Below are 25,565 nucleotides of genomic sequence, written 5' to 3' on the forward strand. Positions count from 1 at the left end.
CTGTCGAGCAGAGCACTAACTTGCATGAGCTTGCGCAGATTGGAAGACATTCTTGCAGCAGATTTTACGTCACGTGTGGAAAAGTCTCGATCGGTAATAGCGAATTTCGTTGCTTGAACTCGATTCTAATTCAAATTTGACCAACTATAGACGCAGATCAACAGTCACCTCTCAGAACAGCACCAGAAAAGACACAATGCCGAGACGCGGAAGGTCAGCAAGTCCTCCACCCAGGTGAGTTTTTGTCTGATGACACAGTCGATTTTGAGACCACACTCTATCTTTACTCGACTTTCAGAATTTTGCAAAATTTCGTTGGTTCCACTTGCTTGATGGCCTAATTCTCAAAATGTCTACTTACAGGGCTGCGCCCAGGGCTGCACCACCACCAGCCCGCGTTCCAGCTCCGGTCCCTCAGGCCCACCCTCCTGCACCTATGATGGCAGCCCCCCAGCAGGGGCCTTCGCTGATGGGACAGATGGCTGCCACTGCTGGCGGTGTGGCCATCGGATCGGCCGTGGTTAGTATAAAATGCATATTCTTCAAAGTTTTCCCATAAACATGATCAATCGGAGAGTTACGTAACAATCCATGTGTCCTACAACTGTCAATTTATTGCGCTCTCATTGAAGATGAGCTAGATTTACATGCAATCAAACAACTGCGCTCTATTTATGTATTTTATTTGTTCCTTTTTTGCCCTAATTAGTTGAATTCGTCCATTTTAAGAAGAAAATTTTGACGCGCATTACTTTATTTTTATGTTATGTAATCTATTATTTATTATTATATTGAATGAAATCTTTATTTTCTCCTTCAGGGCCACACCATGGGACATGCTCTCACAGGAATGTTCAGCGGTGGAAGCTCGGACCAACCTGCAGCTGCTGCACCTGCTGCTGCTGCCCCCGTGCAAGGCCAAGGCCCACAGCAACCCCAGGGCCCCTGTGCTTGGGAAGTTAGCCAATTCTTGCAATGCGCCCAGAACCAAAGCGACCTCACTCTCTGTGACGGGTTCAATGAGGCCCTTAGGCAGTGCAAGTCTGCTAACCGTAAGTCCAATTTCTGTAGTTAATTTTAATGCCGAGAAAATATTAATTAATTATTTTTGTTTTAAAAAATTAATTGAATAATTGAAAAAAAAACTTATTTGTTTACAGACATGGCGATGTAAAATGCAGTCCCTGTTGGTTTAGAGTACAACCTTAGAAGATAATTCACAAGCAAGAGAGAGTGAGCAAGATTATCCGTGGTAGTTTCGAATTTTAATTTCTCAAGCCTCTTTCCAATACCTTCTGTTTTGGCTTTCAAAGAATTCCAGTGATAAATGGGCAGTAGAATAAAAGTGGTTTGAAAAAATTGTTGCCAGTTACTATATTATACTTTCTTTTATTTCTCATGCATCTGTTTCTTCATCATACTCTTCTTCTTTGAGTTGCACCGCCAATCGACTGATGTCATTTGGTATCAGCCTGACAACCAAAGGGTCGTATGTACATTGCAGAGCCATGCTTGCCTTGAACCTTTTGCTTTTCTGTTCCGTCGCAGGCACTTGGATTGGTCCTTGGAAGTGGTCGTATGGCCAAAGTATTCTCTAATTTCTCATGGTTAGTTAATTTAATTAGAATTTTGTAATTATGAGGGTTTACTTTGAAATGAGCTTCTTCAACATATCTTTTTCTTGTTGAGCCGATTTTTAAGATAATTGAGCTGGAATGCCAAACTTCAAGTGACACTCTTTCAAGCCAATATCCGGAAACAAATCTAGAAAAAATATTAAATAATATCCTTTTAAAAATTTCCTAGTTTTCTGCCTTACAGTCGAGAATAATTTAAGTTCATTTTGTTATATTTAATATTTCAACAACTTTAAAACCATTTTATTATGTTTTTAATCTTATGTCTGGAGTCGGTTGGAATAATAATTATGTAAAGTACTGGACCAGCTCCAGAAAACATGACTCCGCATCTTCTGTTTGAAGTGTTTATGAGTTATGCATTCCGCAAGGCTCAGCTGTCAAACAGGCTGCATAACTCGCAAACTAGATCCAAGCAACGGAGAAATTCCACGTAATGTGTTTTTTTTTTAATTAAAAATTCTGAATATTAAACTTGCCTTGAAGGTGGTGTTTCATGGCGTATACTTTTTTCTGCCAAAGTCATCTGAAACATTAGATTATAATATATTAACCATAAAAATCTTGAATAAATTAAGTGTAAATAATATTACAATTTTTATTAAATAAATTTGATTAGTTTCTTATTCATCAAAATAGGCGCTAAAATTTAAGTTTTTTAAGGAAAACGTGGAAGAAATTTGATCTGGCCAGAGTGACTCAAAATAAACAAAAAGTGTTGGTAACACATATTCTTGGTATTCCATTCCCAGTATTTATGTTGCTGAATCATCATCTCGAAGAAAGGCTAACGACAACAAGTGGCAGTCGCGTGATAGAAATTGCTCGTTTGTGCCACAAAAGGATCTTGTCGCATCACATCGTGGTGCAAAACTCAACGCAAGAATGATTTACGGCGTGTGTTGGTGCGAAATTTATATCTATTAGGCAGTGGCGCGCGCGGCGAGCCACTAACTTATTCAACGGCAAGTACTCCTCGGGGCGCGCACCAAACATAAATCTTTCGCTCGCGCAAATTGTTATTTATTATTGATCAGCCACACTCACGACACTCGCACATACACTAAATTATTTTTTCGCGCAGTAAAAAGTAATTTTTACGACGCGTTCAGAGCACGCACAAGACGGCGAGCTGTTTATTAATATTTTTACGGTGCGCCGCTCGTAAAAGCGGTCGCGACTGATCTTTGATTATGTGGTACTTCTTCGGCGATATCTCAAGTAAATGGGCCTTTGGCTGATTGAAATCTTCAAAAGTATTATTTCAAAATCTTTAAATATAATTATATTGATATGTGAATTCGATAATTGGAATGTGAACTTGCAGTGTAATGAGATAAGTTATAAACCTGAAATTATACATTTTTATCTCAATTTGATATTTCTTTTTAATCTATTTACCTCTTTTCTATCTTACTTATTCTGTTGACATGAAAGAATATTTAGCAAAGAATTCTATAAAAATCCGTAACTTTTCACAAAAAATAAAGAAGGGGGAGATTCTATAATCTTTTTTAATGTATTAATTTAATTGAAAGATATTTAGCAAGGCCCCGTATAAAGAAGGTTCTGTTTGGGATGATTTTTATGATGCTGGACTAGACGCTTTCCCGTTGAGCTCACCTGTATTTTTCCTCCAACGACTTGGAAAAGAAGCAATTTCCAATCAGGCTGCTTTGTTCGGCTGATAAATCTGCTGATCCTCGCCGTTCTGCGCCTCTTCGTTTCCGAGTTCTCTGCGTCTCGCTGATGGCAAACAAGGTGTTCTCGCAGCGGGTCGCTATCGATACAAAATTGTCACGTTGTTATCTCTGTCGCAGCTCAAGGAAACACTATTTACGAGGATTTGTATTAATCTCCATCTACGCGGGCCGCGCGCACCGACTCGTCCATCGCCGCACACTCGGATGGCAGCGACGATTTTTCTCCGCTTGCGTCATCGCCGGAGATGTAGGCGAAGACTTTTTGAATCACTTCCTCTGTTGTGCACACACACTTGATGCACTCGTCGCTCTTATCATCATCGGCCGTCCTTCTGTTAGTTTAACAAATTATTCTACAAGGCTTTCCCTAGGCTGACAGCAGTGAAGATCGAGCGCTCCCACTCGGCTGACTCGCGCTCCTGTAACAAGTTGACTTCATTCATTATCTGCTTCGGTCTAATTTTACTAATTTTTAATGTAACTTGCACAATTATGACACATAAATGTGAAAACCAGCCTTTAGAGTTTATTTAAACGCCAATTTTTTATAAATGAATGCACCATAATATAGCCGCGTTAATTTACATTGCAGTTTCAACCAAATGGTCAGCGAGGCATTGCAATTATTTTTATCGGGGTATAGATGCAAAGTTGATCGTCGACGTTGGATTCGATTTCAAAGCGTGCATTCATGCATCTTGACAGCAAAAAGAGCTTCGTTCGGATATTTGTGGTGCTTTCAAATGCATCAAAGAGCCTCTCGAACAGCGCGCGCGGCATTCAATGGTAGATCAGCCAATTTGCGAAACACACAAGCCGGCGGTCGACCTGCAATATTTGGTCTGAAATTTGCATGCATACAACATCAAAAGTTTGATTGCTTTATCCGTACACTCCATCGAATTTCTAATTGAGTGACGCAAGTGTCCTCCAACACAAATATAATGCCTGTCAAATTTGATTATTTTACGACCAAAGGCAACAAAATTACGCGACCAAAAAAATTATTTTTTTTTTTTATCGCGGGCGCTAGTTTACATTTATATGAAACCATGCCGCAGGAAGGGTTGTGCAAAAATTAAAAAAAAATCTATTCACATATTACTTTGTCCGGTTGTGAAATTTCAGAAGCAAACTTTTGCGCTTATAATTTATAATTGCTTTTGGCCACAATTAGGCGCGTCAATGAATCGTCACTTTGACAGGCGAACATCAGCAAAGCATTAATCAGACAATCGAATCTAATTTTGAGTGCTGCGATAAAACCTGCAGCGGTAGCTGATGGCGGCTCCTGTGCGATAAAATTCCAGCAGGCCAATGTTTGCAGAAAAAACTCAATATATGTATGGAGAGATAGCAGAGGAGAGAGTGGACCGAGGCAAATTTTCTGCGTGGGTGGTTGACAAAACAAAAAGTCACCTCGGTCGCCGCTCGTTGCGCTATTTCTTTACATATATACGTCGCCACAAAGCACTCGGTTTAATCGCGAAATTGCGGCGGAACAAAGTTAAATTCTCACTCCGGCGGAGTGCAGAGGGTGCACCCTCATGACACGTATAAACAAATGGTCATCCTAGTGTAAATAACTTTCTTTGCATAAAGAAAAACCGACGACGGCTCCTTTGTAAACATACACACCGACTCTGCTCTCTACGGAGATGCGGGCACCCCGCGTGCTTATGTGATTCGCGTCACAAAGCCGCTGATGCTTCCGACGAAACAGAGAAATCCGACGAGCAAAGGCGATTCATATCCTCCTGGATGCTGGCTGCCTCTCGTCCCACACGTTTGCCCGTCTCTGATTAATACTTTTTAGGAAATAAGCTTTGCGCCCGGGGATAAGCCGGGAAGGGCGACTTAAGTGGCTTTGGTCCTCACGAGTTTCGCAAACAAAAATATAAAACAAATAAAAAGTATTGAAAATAGAATTAAACATGATAATGTACTTGTTAACGATTTTTGCTCTTTCAATTAATTTTCTTCATGCAACTCAGGATTAAATTTTTGTAAATAACTCATTTTAATTTTGAATTTTCAATCAATCCTTATCAAAATTTCTCGCAAAAAAAATAAATTCTGCCCTTTTACAGAGAGTTCTATTAAATTTATAAAAAAAATTTCTATCACATTTTTCAACAAAATTGGTAGGATTTTTTTGGAGCTGATTGCCCAATTATCTTCCAATGTAACCGTTTTTTATTTGCAGAGTTTTGAGCGAATACAAGAATTGAAATGATATTAATTTAGTTTTGTGCCTTCGATTGAAAATTTAAAGCACGTTTGCGAGTAATTGATGACGAGGAAGAAAAATTGATTGCAGGTTGTGAAGATGACGTATGTATTTGTCTGGTTTCTTGTGTCCGTTGCTCAACGGCACACAGCAAATGCTGCTGTGCGCGGGGAAAAATAGCAGCTGGGGATGCTGGGAGCCCAAAAGAGTGCTGATTGATATGCTCTGCGCCATTCCTCGAGGTGAAATTGCCGCTGAGCGAGAAATATTAAGACATCCGCGTTGCTCAAATGAGATTTATCCACTCCGCCGACCGCGTTTCCCCGTCGGCGGCACCCGTGAAGCAGCCAAAAAGCAAAATTTATGAGCAACACTGTAAACAGAAGTTCTGCAATTATTTCCAAGAGCTTTGTTCTTTTTCTAAATAGTTGATAAGCTTTTGAATAAGGGTTGTGAAAAATTGGTGATTACCTACAATAACATAAAAGACCTTAAGGTTACAGCCTAAAATCACCTACAATGTTTCTATTCTGAAAAATTATTTCTTTCTTGAATAAAAACATTTTTTTTGTAGCCTTTCATTTTCCACCCCAAAAACCGATTTGATATTTTTATCCTAAAGAGCGTTGAGTGGCAAAAATAATTTTGCAAATTTAAAATTGTGCATTTTAAATTAAATTTTTGGAAATTAAAGATCTATGATATGATACAATGTATTAATTTATAACAGTTTAGTTATATCCGTTTATTTAACTTTTTTACTTCTCTGATTCTTAAAGCTATATTTTCAAAATTTTTGGCCAGTATTTTGGTTTTTATGTTTACTTAACATACTGTTAAAAAATTACAATATTTTGCAACACGCTTAAAGAAGAATCGGACTCAAAGTTGAAGTTTTGTTTGTTTTGCTTTTTTTCATTCTGTGCACATTGTTCTTTTTCTCATAGAATGAGAATATGAAGAGCGACACACTTTTCAGCTTTCGCTCTGGTAAGTTTCGATTCTCACAATACTTATTCATGTAGCTTTTTGCAACATAAAAGAAAGCGGAACGAAGCAGAAAAACAATTTCCCATCCCACGGTTTAAATCGCCTAGAACGTTTACAAGAAATGCATTCACACCATGCAAACATACCGCCTGCACGTCCATTGTTGCTTTTGGAACAATACGCACGAGCCGCATAATTATCCCGGCTCTGCTCCATTTTCATTCGCAGAAATGGGAACGACGCAGTGCCATTTCGAAACACCAAGTTGGCTCCCTTAACTCCACGCACGCCTCCATTCACATTGTTGTCATATTAGCTCGAGTTAATTAATTGATTTAGCTTCCTAACAGCCAAGGCGCACAGTCATTGTCATTCAACTCAATTACGGAAGTGTTGCTTAACAAATTGAAATGAAGCTTCTGTTATTAAAGAGCGACTTGTTAAAAGGTGCTTTTTGGTGCAAAGTTGAAAAAAGTGGAATTTTTATATTTAAATAATAACACATCTGTATTATTTTGCAATTGCGGAATCAGGTACTATGTCGAGATTGAAAAAATATTTTCTTGCGATTTGCAATGTTATAAATGTTTGATTTACCATCTGTTGCTTTTATGTTTTATTTCGCAGAATATATTAAACTTTATTGACGAAATTCATATTTATTCTTGAAATCTTCATTTAAAAACTAAAAATTCAAAAAATTTAGATTGAATTTATAATTTTAATTATGAAAATCTTAGTTTTTTTCAGTTTTTTCTTTATGTAAATGTGTGCAAATACCACAAGAAAGAAATGTAGCAGCTAAAAGCAATTTTGTTGCGGTCCTGCTGGAAACTCGATAAATATGCATTGGAAAGGAAGCTTTTCCCCTGATATCACGGCACAGAGGATAAAAAGAGCACGATCGCTAAGAGACAAGAAAGAAACGCCGTGCAACTTTTCTCCAAGAGCAACAGTAATGCACTCCTTGTGGCTCTGTTTTGTGTTCTGAGGGAAAGCACGTGGGACTGCCTCTGTGCCTTCTTTTTGTAAGGAGCAGCGATGAGGTATCATCGGAACTTCAAAGAAGTGTGCGATTTTCCATGTGGTGCACAAAGTTGCGCAACGCCTTTCTGAACTATAGAATGACGTGAAGTGTTATGAGGTCATAAACATAAAACATGGAAAACAAAAAGTTTGCCAATTTTTTTATGGATTTTTTGCTGGTAAAATAAAACTTTTTACCGATTTTTTGTTGTTCCTGATGTGCGAATAAAAAAATATCACCATTCTCTTTAGGCATTAAATGTGATACAAATTTAAGCACAATTTTAATGGAAAATGTATCAGACAGTTAAGTAGCCATTATTTTTTAGGTGGTGAAACGTCTCGTGAAAAAGCTGGCAGTGTGCATTTCAATCGTCAATTATTCAGTGTAAGCTCTTAAAGCAAAGAAAGAGATGGCGAAAGTGCGAGGCGCGTGGGAAAAGCAACGAACGGCAACCGCAAGCACCTCTCATTCCGCCGGGCCTATGAAAAATGCAGCGGGATTTTTACTACCCCCGCCGGGCCATATGAAAATAGCCCTCGTAAACGCGAAAATGGCTCACCGTTTTTCCGAGTTGATTCCTGTTCGTTGGGCACTTCAGCATTATGTCCCTCAAAGTGAATTCGAATTATGATTTGAGCTCTTTCTAGGAAGCGTTCTTTCCCCCTAAAGACGTTACTTCTTTTCATTTCCTCATTGAATAATTTCCCAAACAATATCTATAGATTTTTTTTAAACATGCAAATAAAGATGTAAGCTTATAATTTATTTTGGCATAAACAAAATATTTTGCAATTTTTTAAAAGATACACTCATCTGTTTTTCTGTTCCCAAAACGTCACCGAATCTCGTAGGCAGGCAACCGGCTCGACAGAGAAGTGATGCGCGTCGCCTATCTGTCTTCACAGCCACTCTTCGTTCGGCGAATCTTTCGAAGAGATCAACCCTTCTTCCGAAAGCAAAAACCGCGACGCCAATCAATCAAATTAGGAGCCCTTCGGCAAAAGTTTTCTGCAATTTAGCTGCAGCACGGTGGAGTGGTTGTGAGGCTGCGGGCGACAGCTCATGATGCGCGAGGGGGACAAGGGAGATGCACCCAGATATAAATTCGCCCTCTCGGCTCGGCAAGCGACGGACGCCGAGTCGTTGAGCCGCGATAATGTCTCACTATTGTTCTAACACGCACTCTCGTCGAGATCCTGTTGCAAGACCGCCCGCTTTTCTTTTCCGCCAACTTTTCGTGCGCAAAGACGAACGACCGGCGATTAAACTGCAATTTGCGGCCAGGGGCGAGCAGTGCAAATTTCAACAAAGTTTCCGCACCACAACTTCCGTTAAACATTTACGAAACTTGAAACAAGATTTCAATATCAGAGATGCTTTGGGCGTGCCGCCGCGGTTTCTGTCACGCCGATTTTTGTTTCCTGACTTTCCACTTGGGCGATCAAAGCAGAGATTTCCGATCATTCTGAAATGCTTGATTATAAAATCTGATGGGAAATTTAAAAGCGTTTAAAATCGTCTCAACATCTTAGATGTTAATATCAAGGATTAGAGGCAGTAACTGCCTAAAGATCAATTAAGACACTTTGCAATTATAATTAATTAAGATTGATTTGATCTGCTCCCAGCCTCATACTTAAAATAAAATAGCTTACTTTTTATGAGATTTATTTAAAATTTAAATTAAAAGGTTTTAAGGAAAAAGTGATAAAAAGTGTATGTGTGGAATTTTTGCTTGAAAAATGGTCTGGGCGTTTTAAGAAATCTCAAATGACTTATAACGACGTTAAAAAGTGATTAAAAAAAAAACAAGAAACATATGTTTCATTATCTAAACTTGAAAAATTATCAAATTCTGTTCAGAATTTCAAAATTTTAGTTGACATGTCAAAAAACTGATAAAACACCCCCTTTTTAAATTATCCGTTTTTTCCATTTCTTTTTACTATTTTTGTTTCACATACATACGTGAGTTTTCCTTTTCGTTTACTTTTATCACATGAGTTTTTTATTTTCATGTGCAGACAGTTAAATTGCTTTACGCGCGAAAGAGATAAAGGTTAGTTAAAACGGTGCTAAATATCTCAATAACATGAGCAGGTCGACTAATTTTCCACTCTGTGTAGCGAGTTTGTTATTCAGATAATTATCTCGAGAGAGAGAGAGAGCGCCAGCACGTAGTCAACGAGGTGGTCCCTGGGGACGAGACGCTGGAGAACAAACTTACAAAAGAGGCATGGTATTTACTTGTTTTGACGCGCAGCAGAGCACAGTTGTTATTATCGTTATTATATTCTTGTAAATCCGGCTAAGTGCTCACAGAAATTAAACATTGATGGTAATTTATGCTCCTTGAATGAAGTTAAAATTGTATATTAAAAATCCAATTTTTTCCTTATAATAAAAATTTAACTAAACGACCAAAAGGAGGTATATTTTGTAGATTTATTTTAATGTGAAAGTTTGAATTGTAATTTATTAGTAAATTATATCCATCAGCAGGAATTTCTTCCCACAATAGAAAAAAATTGATTGCTAGTAGAGATTATAAAATTTCGATTGAAAAAGTAATGAAATTTTTTAATGGGGTGTATAAAATTACTTTTGTGAGAAATTAATTGAAGAAAAATTTTCTGAGAGAGGGTAATCTCAATGTTTGCAAACATCTTGGTCAAATCAACTTTCCATTCAACAGACAGATGGTATTATGCATTTAAATTTCAAGGCGAGTTTTCACTCGAGAGCAGTTTTGTCTGCCACCATCTTTTGATATTAAATTTTCGCTGGTGCTTTACTTCTGAATAAAACATAAAATCCAACAACTCAAATCTGCCTCGGAGAAGAGAGAGAACGAAGAAAGGGAGAGGAGAGCAGTTTTACGGCGCACTTAGACTCGGGATATTAGTGCACATAATCCGGCAACGCGCGTCCAAACAAAAATTTATTTTGTTTGTTCTGCGTGGGCCATTCGGCTGCTTTCCGCGGAACCAGCAGAGAACCGAGAATTGGAGTTGGCCGAGATGGTCAAAACAAACGGACAGAGAGGGCTTCTGGAGAAAATAACTCGTGTGTCTTGTGCACTACAACAACAGACGTCGTCGGAGGAGGAACAATGGCTTTTCGGAGCGGCGCAACAAATAAATAAATACACACCGATCAGGTGCACAAGCGGGTGCTGCTGGCGGACGAGAAGCAGCTTCGGCACTGACGCGCCACCAGGCCGGCCAGTTTACACACGCTGCAGATCAGATAAAGCGACCTGTTGGGGAGCACAGCTTCGGCTCTGAATGTAGATGCTCAGTTGGTCGGCGACCGAGTGAAAAATCGCAAGTGAAATCCGAGCTTAGCTGCGGTTACAGCTGCCAAGAGACGGCAAAAACCAACCAAAACAGCACGTGAGTTGTTTACATGCTACTTTTCGCTTTGTAATATGATAGAATTTTTGAAGCCCGTGGCCCTTTAAATCATGTGTGGCGTATTATTTGAAATTTTTAGAAACTAAGAGGACGTTACATTAAATTTGGAAATGGTAGATTAGTTTGAACTTTTACTGTTTTTACTCGCTGATTATCAATAAAACTAATATAAGGAACCGAAAATCTTTTTCAATATTATTATTTAGTTGTAAAGGCCCTGAATATGGAAATTCAAGAAATTATAAATGCTATAAATTTTTTTTTATATAGTTCAACATTTTAAAGTTTTTACATTAATTTGTATTCAAATTGTTCACATATTAACAATAAGTAGTTTCAATATATTAATGTACTTATCATTAATTTTTAAAATAAAAAAATTTTTATCTTACATATTTTAATTTTAATTTACTTTTCCATAGCTTATTAGTAATTTATTAGTTATAAAATAGTTGTTAATTTATTTAATTAAATTTGTTAACATCGTATAAATAAATCACTAACCAAATTATAATTCAATTTCTGGTTGCAATGCTTTTTTTGCAGAAGATTTAATGTTCAAGACACCTTTAAATTATTAAATAATGCATAACGATTCCTCATACTTTAAAATAACAATTATCTTACAAGCATTATTTGAATTTTAAATCTCCATTCATACCAATAAAAATTTTGTTTGCACAGCCCGCTTTCATTGGCCTGGTGCATTGCGTGACCTGCTGGTCCTCCTCGTTGGCTCGCGGTTCATTCATCTGGTAGCGCGCGGCGGTTGCCTGTGCGGTGCATGCGCAGGGTTGAGGTGCACCCTGCGGCTCGGCCGGTCGTCGGCAGCGTCAGTCGTCGTCCCTCACGCACACCATGAGGGACAAGGAGCACCTGCAGCCGCGGCCGACGTCGCCGGCGCCGCCCGTCGCCAACTCCTCGGCCAACCACCACCACCAGTCACCTTCGCACCGCAAACCCATCCGTCTGCGCAACCTTCTCAACCAGTCCGAGACCTTCGACCTTCTGCACCAGCAAGTTGTTGAGGTAGGACTTATTTTATTTAAATTAGAAAAAAAATTGCGAGAATCTTACTTAAAATACTTATTTCAGCCTTTGAAATTTTAAAACACACAACAGGTAAAGGGAATTTTATGAAAATTTGCTAATTTTTAAATATTTCTGAAATTATTTTAGTACATCTTATATTTTCAAAGTGGGAATGAAGAAGCGAGAAGGTGAATTGAAAGAAAATGGAGAACTTAAATATTAGCCCTCTTTATTGTTGTTGTTGTTTTTTTTTAATTAACTTGCACTGAAAGTTAATTATAGGATAAAATTTCTCTACCTCAAAAGTTACATAATAATTGCACTAAAAATTGCTTCAAATTTAATTTCTCCGGCAGAAGTATCGATTGATGAAGAAGAATGCAATTTTAAATCCCAGAATTTTATATTCTTCCTCTCCTCAAAAAGTGTCTAATTGTCGTACAGCTCATCTAGTGAGAACACCTCACTTTCTCACGCTTCTGTGCGTCCCCGTTTCATTATCATCAACCGCTGGCCAAGGGTTCCGGCACCGAAAGGGTGGGCTTAAGAAGTTTTCGCTGATAATTGCGCGGAGAGAGAAAGGTGGGCGAGAGGTAATCTCTGCCCTTTTTATTTTGCACACGTGCTCAATTGCGTTGTGGATCTCATCTTCTGACCGCGGTCATCTTTTATCTGCACGTATAGGAGCTTTGGCGAAACCGCCTCACAAACACTGCTCAATCGACGGCCAGCTAATAAAACGCGCCAAATGGTAATTTGACGTCTGCGGCTTGAACGGCTGATTTATTTTTAGGATCTTTTGCCGGACGACCAACAATATAAATTCCAGAACATTCATTGTTTAAGCTTTCCCTAAATTTAGCACTCCTGTAGGCCAAGGTATATCAGATCAAACCAAATCAAAATGTTGAGAAACTAGTTTTTATCCAAGAATTTGAATTTCTTTTTTTTTTAAATTAAAAAAGCAGCAGTTTTATATGATTTTGTACCCTTTGTAAAAGATAAAAAATTCATTGGAGCAAAAATAGAAAAATATTATACTTTTCTAATCCACATTGAATAATTATTTTTGTTTTTTAAATAGCATGGATTCATTATTTTACAATAGGGTGCTTGATATTATATTATATTATTCTATTCGTGCTTCTATACTTACAAAGTTCATTTTCAAATATAAATTTAAGTACCCACCTACATTCTAAATGAGATTCTGCAATGTGCAACTCAAAGCGCTTTGTCCAAGTCACGGCTCTCCGTCCACGCATATAGTTCTCTTTCTTTCGCGCTGAGGCTGCTCTTGAAAATCACAGGAACTCCATGGCTCACGCATCAGATTGCGTCGTTCTCTCAGCAGTTAATCTTTCAGCGGCGAGCGTGTTTTGCAAACGAATCGCCGTCATCGGCAGCCCATGTGGTCACGATCCGTGAACCCAAACAACGATCAGCAAAAAGCGTAGCATAAAAGTTGTGCGCCTCTCGTTATCTCTGCGTAGAAATACTTTTGATGATGTTCAAATTACCCTCGTAAAACTCGGTCCAGTACCAGCGAGGCGCGAAGAACGGCAATTTGAATCTCGAATTAAAAATGAACTACATAACATTTTTTTACTGCGTGACGCAAGAATTGCACATAATATGCATTGCGATAAAAATATATACTTGTGAGAAAATTCAAACGATGACACGTAGTGTTTTTTCTGCAGACGATTATGGTTTTTGCATCCCGAATGGCTCTAACGTGCTGCAATTATGCATTTGTGCATTTACGGCCTGGACAGCACACGCAATCCTCTAAAGAGAAAAGCATAAATTTCATCGCCATCATATTTCCTATACAGTGCACGGATTACTTTTTGTTTGTTACTTCTCCGCACTCTCTTTTGTTGTAATCATGTTTATATCCACACACCCAATGCGAGAAATTCCCGACGGGCCGCTGCTCTATTTTCGTGTCAACCTGCAAATGGAGCTTTTTGCCCAGCGCACTTTCTTCCGCGTGCTCCGAGTAGTCCAAGTGCAAATGGGCTGTCTATGGAGCCGCTCTCGGGAGCGAGCGGCTCATTTTTCTCCCAGGCTCAACGCGTGCTTTGCATTCCGCACCAAAAACACTCTTGACACTGCTGCTCCGCTCCTTAAGCCATTTGTCGGATGCTGAACGATTTTGAATCCTTTAACCTGAGTTAGTAAAAAAAGAGAATTTGCAAAAAGTTTGATTTTTAAACAACATCAAAGATCAATATACATTTAATCATTTATTCGTGAATAAAAACTTGTTATCTAATTAAATTTAGGCGCAAATTATTAATTCAAATTAAAATCATTTTATTTTTTAATTATTTTTTAAGAAAAAAAGCAAATTTCTAAACGTGTATAGTTCAGTTAACTTGGAATTTTCAGCCTATTCCTAGGGCCTACTTTGTTTCGATGACAATAATCGTAATTTTCATCTTATTTAATTTAATTTTTTTAATTTTCTCTATATCAATACACGATATGAATCATTTGAAGTTTTTATTGCTTCTCAAGAAAAACAACAAAGGGATGAGCTGTTGACAAAGTTGTAATTATTTGCACAACGAAATGTTCTTATTTTACGACGTCCGATTTCTGCGAATTTGTGATTTTTGTCCATAAATGCGACCTGTTGCTAATTAGAAATAGCTACTGTGTTGAAAGAAACGCTGCATCTGCATAATCGCTTGGTGCTGGTGGCGTTAGCCTGCCTCTGAATTCATTAAGTTATTGTGATGAAAGGCATAAAGCTCGGCAATTTGAGGAAAACCGTTTTTTTATGTTCTTTCACCGCTATTCTCAATGACTCACAAAGCATTGGGCTACTTACTTTGCAAACTTCTCTTTAATTAAATAGATGAGTAATATGCACAGCGATTTTATCAGGAAAATAACAAAAACTTTACAAAAATGACTTATTTAAATGAAATCCTTTCTTTAATTTTACTTAGAATTCATAATTATTGTTGCAAGGCAATAATTTAAGGAATTTAATTATGCTGCAAATAATTGTGTCCATAAATTATCAAATTCCTTTTGAGGAATTTCATTTATTTCGCTATATAGCGTCTAATTTACGCACCAAAATATCAAAAGGTTGTGATGATGTCATCGATCGTTTTTCTCAATTTCGTATCGGGCTGCAAACAACGCAGGCGTTGCTCGCAAAATGCAAAGTCTGACGCTCTCTATTCGTCAGCGATCTTCTTCGGCGTATTTGGACAGATTCATTCCGAAAAAGTCGCAGATAAGCGCCCCTCGAGGGCCGCGTCCGCTCAATTTGGGCACGTAGCCCACCCGATATAGACGAAACTTTTATCGGAGAGACGGAAACGCCGCGCGAGGTGTGGTTTCGCCTTTTTCGCTTTGCCTTTTGGTGGTGACAGAAGCCGTTCTTGATTTCGCGCGCGCCTAATTGATTGACTGATTGCGACGCTGAGCAAACAAAACATACGCAAGAGAGTTACGAGGTTATCGAAAATAATGTAAATAATACGGGCAAACACCCTCGAGTGCTGCCGAAGAGATGCATTTTTTATGAACTTGTCGTCGCCTCACCTGTCGGCACATCGAGAATGCTTGTTTCTATTTCATTGACAGGGAATCTACATAAGCTGGGCTGAAAAAATATAGGCTCGTTAAATTAGATTCTATTGCGTCTATATTATCAAGGCAAACTTGTAATAAGGAAATTATCGTTGTTTTTTTATACAATTTTACATAAAAAGCTCAACTAAAAAATTATTTGCACCAATAGCAAAATAGTTTCCTGCTTTTTTTGCCTACATTTACTTTTTTATTATTTTTATAGCTCAAAGCAACGTTTATGTTTAAGAATTTTAATCCTCATATGAGAGGGCTTTAATGGTGCTGTAAAAATGCAAAAAAAAAAATTTCTTAGAATGCTTCTTATCTTCCACTGACGCAAATTAAAAATAAATTTTAATAACTAAAATATGCCAACGTTATAAAATTAATTTAGAAAATTAAAATTAAAAATTCAGTTTGAGCACGGCTTTTTTAGAAGTGATCAAGACTGTAAATAATGGTCAGCACTAATGATAAGAAAAGTCATCAGGCACAGGTTGAAAGGTCAAATGTGCGGCACAACCAAGAAAGACTAAAAGTCTGGTTTTATCACTTTTTCTCACCAAAACCAGATTCTTCCACCGCATTTTATGTTTTAACGAAACTCATAATTACATAAGGATGAAAAAAATATTTTTCTTCCGCCAGAGGATAAATGTGAGCGGCAGGGTGGGGGTCTCTATATGAACGTGGTGTATCCCTGCGGCTTTGGTCATTTTTGGTTCAGTTATTCAGACAGCATGTCGACTGCCAAGACTGTTGTTGTTGTTGTGAATGACGGCGACGTCGTGGACAAGCGGAGGCCAGCGGCGGCGACCGTCAACGGCCATCCGACGCCCAAAGCGAAAGATTTTTTCCGACTGAAAAATTGGGATACGAAAGACTTTATTGTCGACCGATTGCACAACCAAGCCTCCAAGGTGGTGAGTTTGAGACGTGCGGTGTCCAAATTGGGTTTTTAAATTTTGGAGACTTCAATAGTTGCTGCAAATGAAATATCTTCAGAGATTTTTTTAACTTGATTACACTGGAAATTTGTTATTTAGTTTCAAAATAGGCACCTTTTTTGTTGAGAGTAAAACTAATATTATTAGGCGAATAATTTCAAATAACGAAGTTTTACATTTTGGGTATAATAATAGTTTAAAATGATCAATTCTAATTTAAAAAAAATAGCCTTTTCAGATAAAATTTTTTAAACTAATATTGAAATAAAGGTGTTTTATTTAGTTAGGCAAAATCTTTCAATGAAGAAGAGAAAAGAAAAGATTTTTAGAATATTAAATAGGTCAAAATAAGTGTCTTTTGGGTTTTTTTCCAATTCTTGCACGTCAAAAACTAAAGAAATTTCCAAGTTTTTTTTTCATACTCTCAATTTTTATGAAATTTATGAAAGTCGCCCGTTACTCAAACATTTCAAAACGCCATTCAAACTTGGCCATTTGGGTGCGGAAACTCGCAACTTTTTAAGAGCTCATTTCCAAAAGACGTAAAGCCCAACGAGCTCTCGCACTTTGAGCAACGTGCATTTCGTGCACACGCACACAATATACAGTTGAGCCCAAAAGGAATTCCAATTTAGAAGCAAACTCTGTGTACACTCCATAAAAATGCGAGCGGATAGAACCGCGCGTTTCTTTATGTTGCACCGGCGAGATTGGATTTTCATCGGCAAACACGATTCCTAATTGATGGCGCGGCGTGCGCAGAGACAAGCTGCACACGCGAACTAGAGATTTCGTATAAAATTACACTCTATAAAAATATGCAGTCTGAGGTGTTGGTGCGGTGCTCTCGTTAAACGGAGTGCCCTAGTCGAGAATAATGAATGGCGCGCGAAAAGCTGGTAATAAACGCGCCGTGGCAAGCATGGGAACGACGCGCGGGCCGTGTTTTCGCTTATGCAAACAAAGCGCCTGTTGCTGCTGCTGTTTCTAACCCGCGCTCTCTCGCAAAAAAGATCATTGCAAATTGATTTATGCGCCACCCGCCGACACAGTTTTCGCCGCGAAGTGCATCTAATCAGCAGATTTCTCATCCGCCGCGTTCGAGAGTGATTTTGACCGTTAATTGGGTGAGATAAAAAGCAGCACTTTGCGTTTGCTTGTCATCTATAAAAAAAAACACTGAACTCTGATTAATAATCGATCCCCCTTATTTCTTACTTCTGCTGCAAGAAAAGCCCTCTCTCAGATAAGAAAGTTAGCTCAGATGACAGTAGCAAGTAGATAAGGCCCAAAACTTACTATTCTGTTCAGTTTGATGCAAATGACCAAAAAAATCAATAAAAATGTGAATAAAGATTGAAACATTCGCTAAAAATTTTAATTAAAAATTTGTTATCGTTAGGAAAGACTAAAAACGATACAAATTTTTTTTCAAAATTTTAACGAAAAAATTTACTTTGTCTTGCTATAATTTTTTTCTAACAATCCGCGCTATCAGTTTTGGTCAAGTAACTGGAACCCCGCTCCAAAAGAAAAGAAAACAGAAAATTTCAAATTTATATTTTTTTTTTTATAAAATCCGCAGTGAAAAAATTCAGAATCAATCGTTTTATTGCATCAATTAAAATTTTGAATTTCGGAGAACTTTCAAAATTTAATATTTTCCAAGGTTTGTCTTTGTGATATTTATACAACGAATTGATTTTTGTTTTGTTAGGTGTTATAAGAATTTAAACTTCATAAATGTAGCTGAAATTTTCCAATAATCAGTTAATCCATTGTACTCGAATTAATTATTTCCAGGAGAAATAATTTTTTTTCTACTTCTTAAATGGTCTCATATCCATACTTTAATCTTAATCATTATATCATAAGATGTGATAATGCACACATTAATGCGCACGGTTCAACGACTTTCACTGATTGCTTTGGAATTATCTCCAAATTGATTTATTTTGACTCTCTTTCATGTTGCCTGTGGTGATAACAAAACTGTGCCGCTAAAAGTACTGTTTGTCTCTTATTTGGAATTTGGACCGACTGAAGGGTTAATTAGTGAAGAACATGCCATTGTTGTGTTATTAAACAATTCTCCTGCCGCAAGGCTATTTCGGTCACCACTCGAGTGGCTTCCTTATTCGAAACAATTGTTTTTGCCGCATGAGGTGCTCCCGGTGAAAAGAATATACGAGAGCAGGCTCTCTCAATTAACGTGCACTCTTGAGCTGTTTGACGTAAGCGCGGCTGCATTATTCCGACACCGAGCGAAAAATTTCGCGCTTCAGCTGGATATCTCCGCGATCGACGCTTTTTAATCATGTTTCTGACGTCTTAGCTCTTCTTCTCGAGGTTGAAATTTATGTTCTGAAATAACATTTAGTTGAGATATTTCTACATTTCGTGTGACGCTTTGGGCGCGAGAGAGCAGAATATTAATGAAGGAAGTTGCGTGGAGGACTGAGAGAAAAAAGTAAATGAAAAAGTCATTGGGGCTTTTAGGGTGCGACATAAATTTTGAGCTTTGTCACTGATTAATTAGTCAGGTGCCAGTTATCTTGCTTTGCCATCGCACCTAAAAGTGTATGCGTCAAAGCTGTTGAATCTGTATCTCACCAAAAGCGTGGCGGGAGATAACACACATTTGAAATGAAAAACACTAAAAACTGCTAGTTTGTGTGTTTTTGTCACTCACGAGACTGCATTAAGATTTTTTGATAACAACGATAAATGGTCTCGGATCTGAAAAACGGGTGATATAATTTTAGTAAAAACTGGCTCAATTTGATATTATCATTTAAAATTTATGTTGTTTACTATTTTACTATTTAAGCGGAGTGAAAACACCCCATTTTACTAAAAAAAAACCATATAATAAACTGGCTCAATTTGATATTATCATTTATTGTTGTTTATTATTTTTTTCCTCTAATTAACGAGCCTAAGTAATACAAAATTTTAATGAATTGAAACAAAATATCAATTCAAGCGGTCATTTAATTATTTTTTTCTCTTTATTATTGCACCACAAAGGGCATGTAATACCCAACAGGAAAACATGTAAAACGAAAAAAAGAAAATGAGAAGCAATTAATTTGTACAATAAATCAAAACATACAATATGCTTCACGATATCATAAGCAGAGTGAAAACAACCCATTTTTTTAAATGTGTGTCAATTAATTCAATTATCTTGTGTTAAAAAGTTATATTTTATTAATAATATTTTTTTACTATAGAAACCCCTCGTCAAGTATTCCTTATTCTTAAAAAACAATTATTTGTTTTACCTGATTCTTTGTCATAGTATGTCGCATTTTGTGATGGAGACAAGTGCATTTCGGTGCCAGCGTCCGAAAAGGTCAAGTCCCTAATGCAAATGGGCCGCCGACTCTTTGCATAAATTGCACCTGCAGCCGTTGCCGAGCCGGAAAAACTCTTTTGGAGCTTTGTGGGTGCAGCCGGTGAGATGGTTTTTATTCAACCGCCGCCGACTGGATGGGCTCCATAAACATGTCCACCTGTGCTATGCCGAGATAATTAAAATTTGCGAGTGCCGCGTGCGCGCTCTGAATTTGTTCTCCTTCGCATTATTGGACCCCTGCAGAGTTTGGGGTGCACCTCGTCGCTGCAAAAACACACAAGGCAAAATCCTTTATTAAAACGAATGTGCGTGGATGCTCGCGAGTAAATATTATTACTACTCCACTCTGAGAGATTATTAAATTTGGCATCGGTTTCTGTATATTTAGCAGAGATAATAATTTATTTTCATGCTCCAAAGGCACACAGTTCAAAAACATTCTTATGGTTACTGATTAAAGATGAAATTGATTAGTTAAATTATAAAATTGTATTTATTTTTGAGGTTACTAAACATGTTTTACAAATTTTAATAGAACTAGTAATTATAAATTTAATTAATTAAAGCAATCATCAAAATATGGGCAGAAAAATTTTTCAACTCCTAAACACCAAAAAAACATCTGAAACGTTTCCCAATTTGGAGTTGAGATATTTATTGATTTAAATTTTCTAAATTAATTTGGGTGATACGGATGTGCATTGGTGAATTTTTATCAATTTAAACTGTGCAAATTCTACGAGCAAAATTGTTTACAGCAAATTCCCATGAGAAACAATGTTAATTTTCAAAAATCCAGTTATACCAATGAATTAAATTTTTCTTCTAACGTGTCTCATTGGAATCGACATCTACAAACAAATGCTAATGTATAAAAAGATAATCAAAAAAATTAATAGCGCCATTTCTCAGCAGAAGACCCTGGTTAATTTGCAACTCTTGGTAAATATCTGGTGCAAAAATCATCGGGCCCAGGGGACAGAAAGTAGACAGGAAATTGATTTGCTCTCGTTTTGCGCGGCGCCTCCTTTGTTTGGGTGGGTGGCTTGGGCGATGATTAATAATACCCATCGCGCGGCGCACAGCTCGCGGGCATTGTTTCTTTCATTGTCAGACCGAGAAAGTGCTTGGAAAAGACGGTATTTCACCAAGGAGCCATTGTTTTCCACCAATACAATCGTCCTGAAATCAGACACTCACCGCACGCGAAAATGTGTTTTTAATTCCAAAGTTTCCGCACCACCCCATCGGAAATGAAAATTCCGGAAAATTCTTATTTATTTATTATGCAGCGCGAGGATGTATATAAAAAAAAAAACGCTGACTGAATTTCCTTTTGAAGAGCGCACAATTTATAAAATAATTCTCGAAGAAATCAGGGCGATTTTTACATCAGACTGCTTTTGTTGAGCGCCAACGACGTGCATGAAAACGTCTTCTCATTCTACTGAGTCATTCGGTCGGAGAGTAGAGAGCACTAGCAGGTGTTTTTTTGCATCAAAAGGAGAAGAAGCAAAGAAGAAAGAGAGGAGTATCTGCTTTAAAGCGGCCTCTCTCAAAACCGCCGCCTCGGCTGCTCTGAATGTATTAATTTTTCTTTTGTCCTGCGATCATCCTTGCCTGCATCATTTGGAGCGATTCAGCCGCTCTCAGATAAAGCGTCCGGCAGTTGCACGGCAATTCACCCCCTTCAACCCTTTCAAAGCGCGAAATCGCCTTTCGCACTGAAAAGACGCGCGCACGCTCTCGCGTGTTTATGAATATTTTCTGTCTCGTCGCGCTGCTGATTGGAATTTTTCTGCTCCGCTGGGGTTTGGGCGCCGGGAAATTGCTCTCTTTGCATGGACGTATGATATTGGTTGAAACTTTTCCGAGTAGTGGTCAGTGAAAGGACCGCTTTTCAGCTCGTAAAAGAGAAGCTCACCGAATAAACAAAAGCTTTTCGCACCCAACAAAACATGTGATATTGGCAGACGTGCAAATTCTAGTCGATATCCTCTATTTTCCCTGCTATGCTTTTAAACAAAATTATTGATTGACCTCAAATCATGCAAGGTTTTGTAAAAAATGTTATATTTATAAAAATGATCTGAATTGTAAATATATAGAATTTTGAATGTATGAATGATGTATCCCGTTATGGGCAGCAATTGCCTTTGTGATATATCAATAAACACAATTTGCAACTATATAGATTGTGAGTTAGCAAGTTAATAAATAATTTCTTCTTTCAATTTTTTTATTAAAAATCTAAAAAAGTAATAAGGATGAAATTCATGAATTCTAATTTAATTGGTTTCTCTATTACCTTGCCGCAGCTTACATATAAACAAAATAATGTAAATAAATTTAAAAAAAAAAATTAATACAAAAAATACTGGACGGTTTTGAGTTGTGAATAAAGTATCACATCTGTCAGTGAAGTATTGTAAATAAAATGTTTGATTTTAAACCCAAAAGAAAGCTGAAAACCCAAGTAAATTAAAAATAAAAACTTCCTGATTTTAAGATTTTATGAGAGTCAACTGAGAATTTCTTTAGTATCTCTGTTGAATTTGTATTATCCTGGGAAACGGTTCCACATTTGAAAATTTCCACTTCAAAGTTTCAGAGAAATTTTGAGAAAATCTTTTAAAAGCAACTTCTCTGTTTGTTTAGGTTTGAGCTTAAGCCTATGATATATACTGAGCACCCCGTTATATCCTTTTTTAAATTTTTCCTTCCTGAGATGCAGGGTGAGCCGCTGTCTGTCGCAAACAGCACCTACGCCAGTGCTTTTCTCATGAAAAGATGAAATTTAATCAGTAATTTAAATCTCATTGTGCGCGTCTCGCGATTGCAGCGTGGCGCGGTTGTCTGATATAATGAAAGGATAACAGCACGCCATTGATTACCGAGGCCGAACAATGTATTTTCCATTTTTTTCCAAATAGGATGACGGCAAAATATTATTGTCCGCGCTCAGTTTTTAATTTTTGGACGAAATTGCAACAGACTTCTGCCGTTGATGAATAATTTTGGCACCCACCAACTTGCCTCTCTCTGTGTCAACAGCAGGGACTGCAGGTGATTTTCCATTCTATGAACACGCACGTTGAGGCAATCAAAATTTTGTGAGCGAAAAATGAAACCTCATTGTCGTATAGCTTCCGCTTTTTTTTTTACAAAAAATGGATTATTTTTTTGAGGCTACTGATTTAACTTTATTTGAGATTGCACGCATCTATCAAGTCTGCATATCAAAAATATAATATCTATGAAGTATTTAAGGTATTATTTGTATATTTATTAATATTTCCCCTCGTCATTATAAATACTAGCATAGCCATAATTATTGCACATAAATCATCCATCAATAAATTTAAACACAACCAATGAAGGCAAAATCATCAGTAGATTTTTCTCTTTTTCTTTGCTTCTGCAATTTTCAAGCAAGTAATAATATTATTTGCATATATTTTAAAACAATTAATTAAAGTAACACAAAGTTATTTAAAACAAAATAAATTTTTTACGGCAGAAAAATTAATTTACTTTTTTTATTACTTCTTTATGATGTAAAATTTAACATGTATTTTTAAATTGCAAATCAATTTTTTATATTTGATTTACTTCCCTTTCAAAGCTATTGAACGATTTTAATTTTTTGTTTACTTTAAAATTTGTGCAACTTGCGTGACACGGTTGTGTGGTGGGATCGAAAATGCTCTACACTCATGTAGGTGCTATACAGGCGTATATTTGCACATCACTTTGACTTTTCTCCCCAAAAATTCTTTTCGACGCTCTTTCCAAGTGATCTGATTAACTTTTGCTCGTTTGTATCAACGGGTGCGCAAAAGAGGAGGCGGTGTTAAGAGGCTCCCGAAGATGTTTACTCCGCACAGCGCCGAGGCAAACACGTCGAGAGGGTGCTTCAGGGCGAGTTTGCAGAAACGGACTGCTTGTTTGAGTGACAAATTACCGCCGCCCACCGATAACTGCGCTTCTTATTCAATATAATTTCATTCCACTGGCGACAAATCTCATTAAGCGCTGCGAAGTTTTTCTCGCCGATAACATAGATGGTTATTCCGTCTTTAAGATATTCAAGACTTGATTTGCGAAGGTGCGTGGATTGGAATTGTCTGTGGCTCAGCAATTTCACTGACAATAAGATGGAAAATTTATACTTTATAGCTGCAGAAAATTGTAACTTAATCAAGAATCTATCATTTGTTAAAACTTACAATGAGGAAACATAATATATTTTGTGCACGGAATTGTCAATTTTTGCTAAAATCAATCCATGACATTTATTTTAGTTTTAGTCCTTAAAATGAAGGAAGATAAAAGTATTAAAACTATTTATTGATTTTAAGTTGGGTGAACGACGATATTAAAGCGCTTAAAACTCATCTAATTATTTTTCAAAATATGGTTCTTTCAAAAAATTTATTTTGTAAAATTCGTTGTAATTAGGAAATCAGAACAAATTATTTAGAAAATGTAGAATTGAAATATAAATTATTGATTATTAAATTTAGTTAATTTTTATTTTAATTTAACGGATATTTACAAAATATCGCTTGCTTGCCAGTGTGCTTTTTTTACTTATCGCTCAACCAGTAAAGCTGAATCAAAACGTCTCATATAATCTGCTTGGCGTCAGGATCGATGGCAAATCCTCCCTTTTTGTGAATGGACGCGATGAAAGGGTGCAAAATCCATTTTTATTGCTGCTTGTCGAGCGATTCGTCTTTTCCACTGTGCGTCACTCAAGCTTGACGATGAAAATGCAGCCTGATGAAATTGACAAAAATAATTCATTTTTCTCTGAGAACAGAGAAAAGGGAAGAAATTTTTTTTATTTTCCATTGTGTTGTGTGCGTTACACGCACCTGCTTCCGCTTCTTTTTTATTGCTTTTTGCCGGAGATGCTCAGCGGACGCCAAACACGCGCAGCCAATGAAATATTCACGTTTGGATTTTGCACAGTTGCGGCGGCGGCGGCGGGAAATCTCAATGAGAATAAGAGAAGTTTTGCGCTGGAAAACGTCAGCGGTGGCAAACTAACCGGCATTGTAGGGCGGAAAACGATTTGCCTAACAAAACTTTGATAATGCGCGCGCCACTTTCGTTCAATTTGCATAAATAACCCCGCTACGTTTCCTCCTCTCTTGTGTGACCGGTCGGGTCGAGAGTATAAGATTTTCTTCGGAAAAAGTTTATAACGTATGCATCTTTATTCTTCTGTTGAAATAGGAGCCGCGCACGCAAGAAATTTTTCCTCCTCACACGTGTTACGTGCGGAAAGGGTTTAAGCCTTTAAATGTATTCATTTTGGGGACAGAAATAGTCCGCTTGATAAGGTTGTTACATGTGCTTTTAGACGTTCGCCTATTAAAAGCAACCAAAAATGGTTACGATCAAACTCTTGAAAATATATTAAATTAATTTGCTGATAAAATGCAACTTTGAATATTTATTTATTTTTTTTTATGTAATATAGTTTTGAATTTATTTAATACATATCTGAAGAGCAAATTTAATATAAATTAACAAAGTAAAAAAATGGAAAAATTGATTTGTGTTGCAATTTTTCAAAATATGTTACAGAAGGGTTAAACAATAACTTTG

The 25,565-nt window shown here is 37.2% G+C and overlaps 2 protein-coding genes and 1 long non-coding RNA gene across 10 annotated transcripts in view; 2 read left to right on the forward strand and 1 right to left on the reverse strand.

The window, feature by feature from the left end:
• The first annotated feature begins 16 nt into the window (after positions 1-16).
• LOC132201405 (coiled-coil-helix-coiled-coil-helix domain-containing protein 2) lies at positions 17-1,378 on the forward strand. Its single transcript, XM_059627564.1, has 5 exons — positions 17-93; positions 151-234; positions 364-520; positions 821-1,052; positions 1,161-1,378. Exons 2-5 carry the CDS (start codon positions 197-199, stop codon positions 1,172-1,174), a joined length of 441 nt encoding a protein of 146 aa, XP_059483547.1. The 5' UTR covers positions 17-93; positions 151-196; the 3' UTR covers positions 1,175-1,378.
• Positions 1,379-2,116: 738 nt separating this feature from the next.
• Positions 2,117-10,877, reverse strand: LOC132201406 (uncharacterized). Of its 2 annotated transcripts, none has more exons than XR_009442264.1 (3): positions 10,744-10,877; positions 3,261-3,759; positions 2,117-2,163 (listed from the first exon to the last, which is right to left on the reverse strand). It is a non-coding gene; the product is annotated as an uncharacterized LOC132201406 (long non-coding RNA). The 2 variants fall into 2 exon arrangements; XR_009442265.1 differs by lacking the exon at positions 10,744-10,877 and adding an exon at positions 8,150-8,261.
• Positions 10,868-25,565, forward strand: part of LOC132201400 (nitric oxide synthase-like protein) — a 39,783-nt gene continuing 25,085 nt past the window's right edge. For all 7 annotated transcript variants that reach the window (XR_009442263.1, XM_059627553.1, XM_059627555.1 and 4 more), the window contains exons 1-2: positions 10,868-10,985; positions 11,691-12,035. Coding sequence is in view for 6 of the 7 variants with exons in the window: in XM_059627553.1 (XP_059483536.1) it covers positions 11,865-12,035 (171 nt within the window). In the remaining variant the exon portion in view is untranslated. The remainder of the gene's footprint in view (positions 10,986-11,690; positions 12,036-25,565) is intronic.

This window comes from Neocloeon triangulifer, unplaced genomic scaffold (genome assembly GCF_031216515.1).
Source record: "Neocloeon triangulifer isolate White Clay Creek 2 clone unplaced genomic scaffold, ASM3121651v1 ptg000014l, whole genome shotgun sequence".
NCBI lineage: Eukaryota > Metazoa > Arthropoda > Insecta > Ephemeroptera > Baetidae > Neocloeon > Neocloeon triangulifer.

Coding starts and splice junctions, on each gene's coding strand:
- LOC132201405 (XM_059627564.1), top strand. CDS start 197: ATGCCGAGACGCGGAAGGTCAGCAAGTCCTCCACCCAG. Junction 235..363: donor TCAGCAAGTCCTCCACCCAG/GTGAGTTTTTGT, acceptor GTCTACTTACAG/GGCTGCGCCCAGGGCTGCAC. Junction 521..820: donor TGGCCATCGGATCGGCCGTG/GTTAGTATAAAA, acceptor TTTCTCCTTCAG/GGCCACACCATGGGACATGC.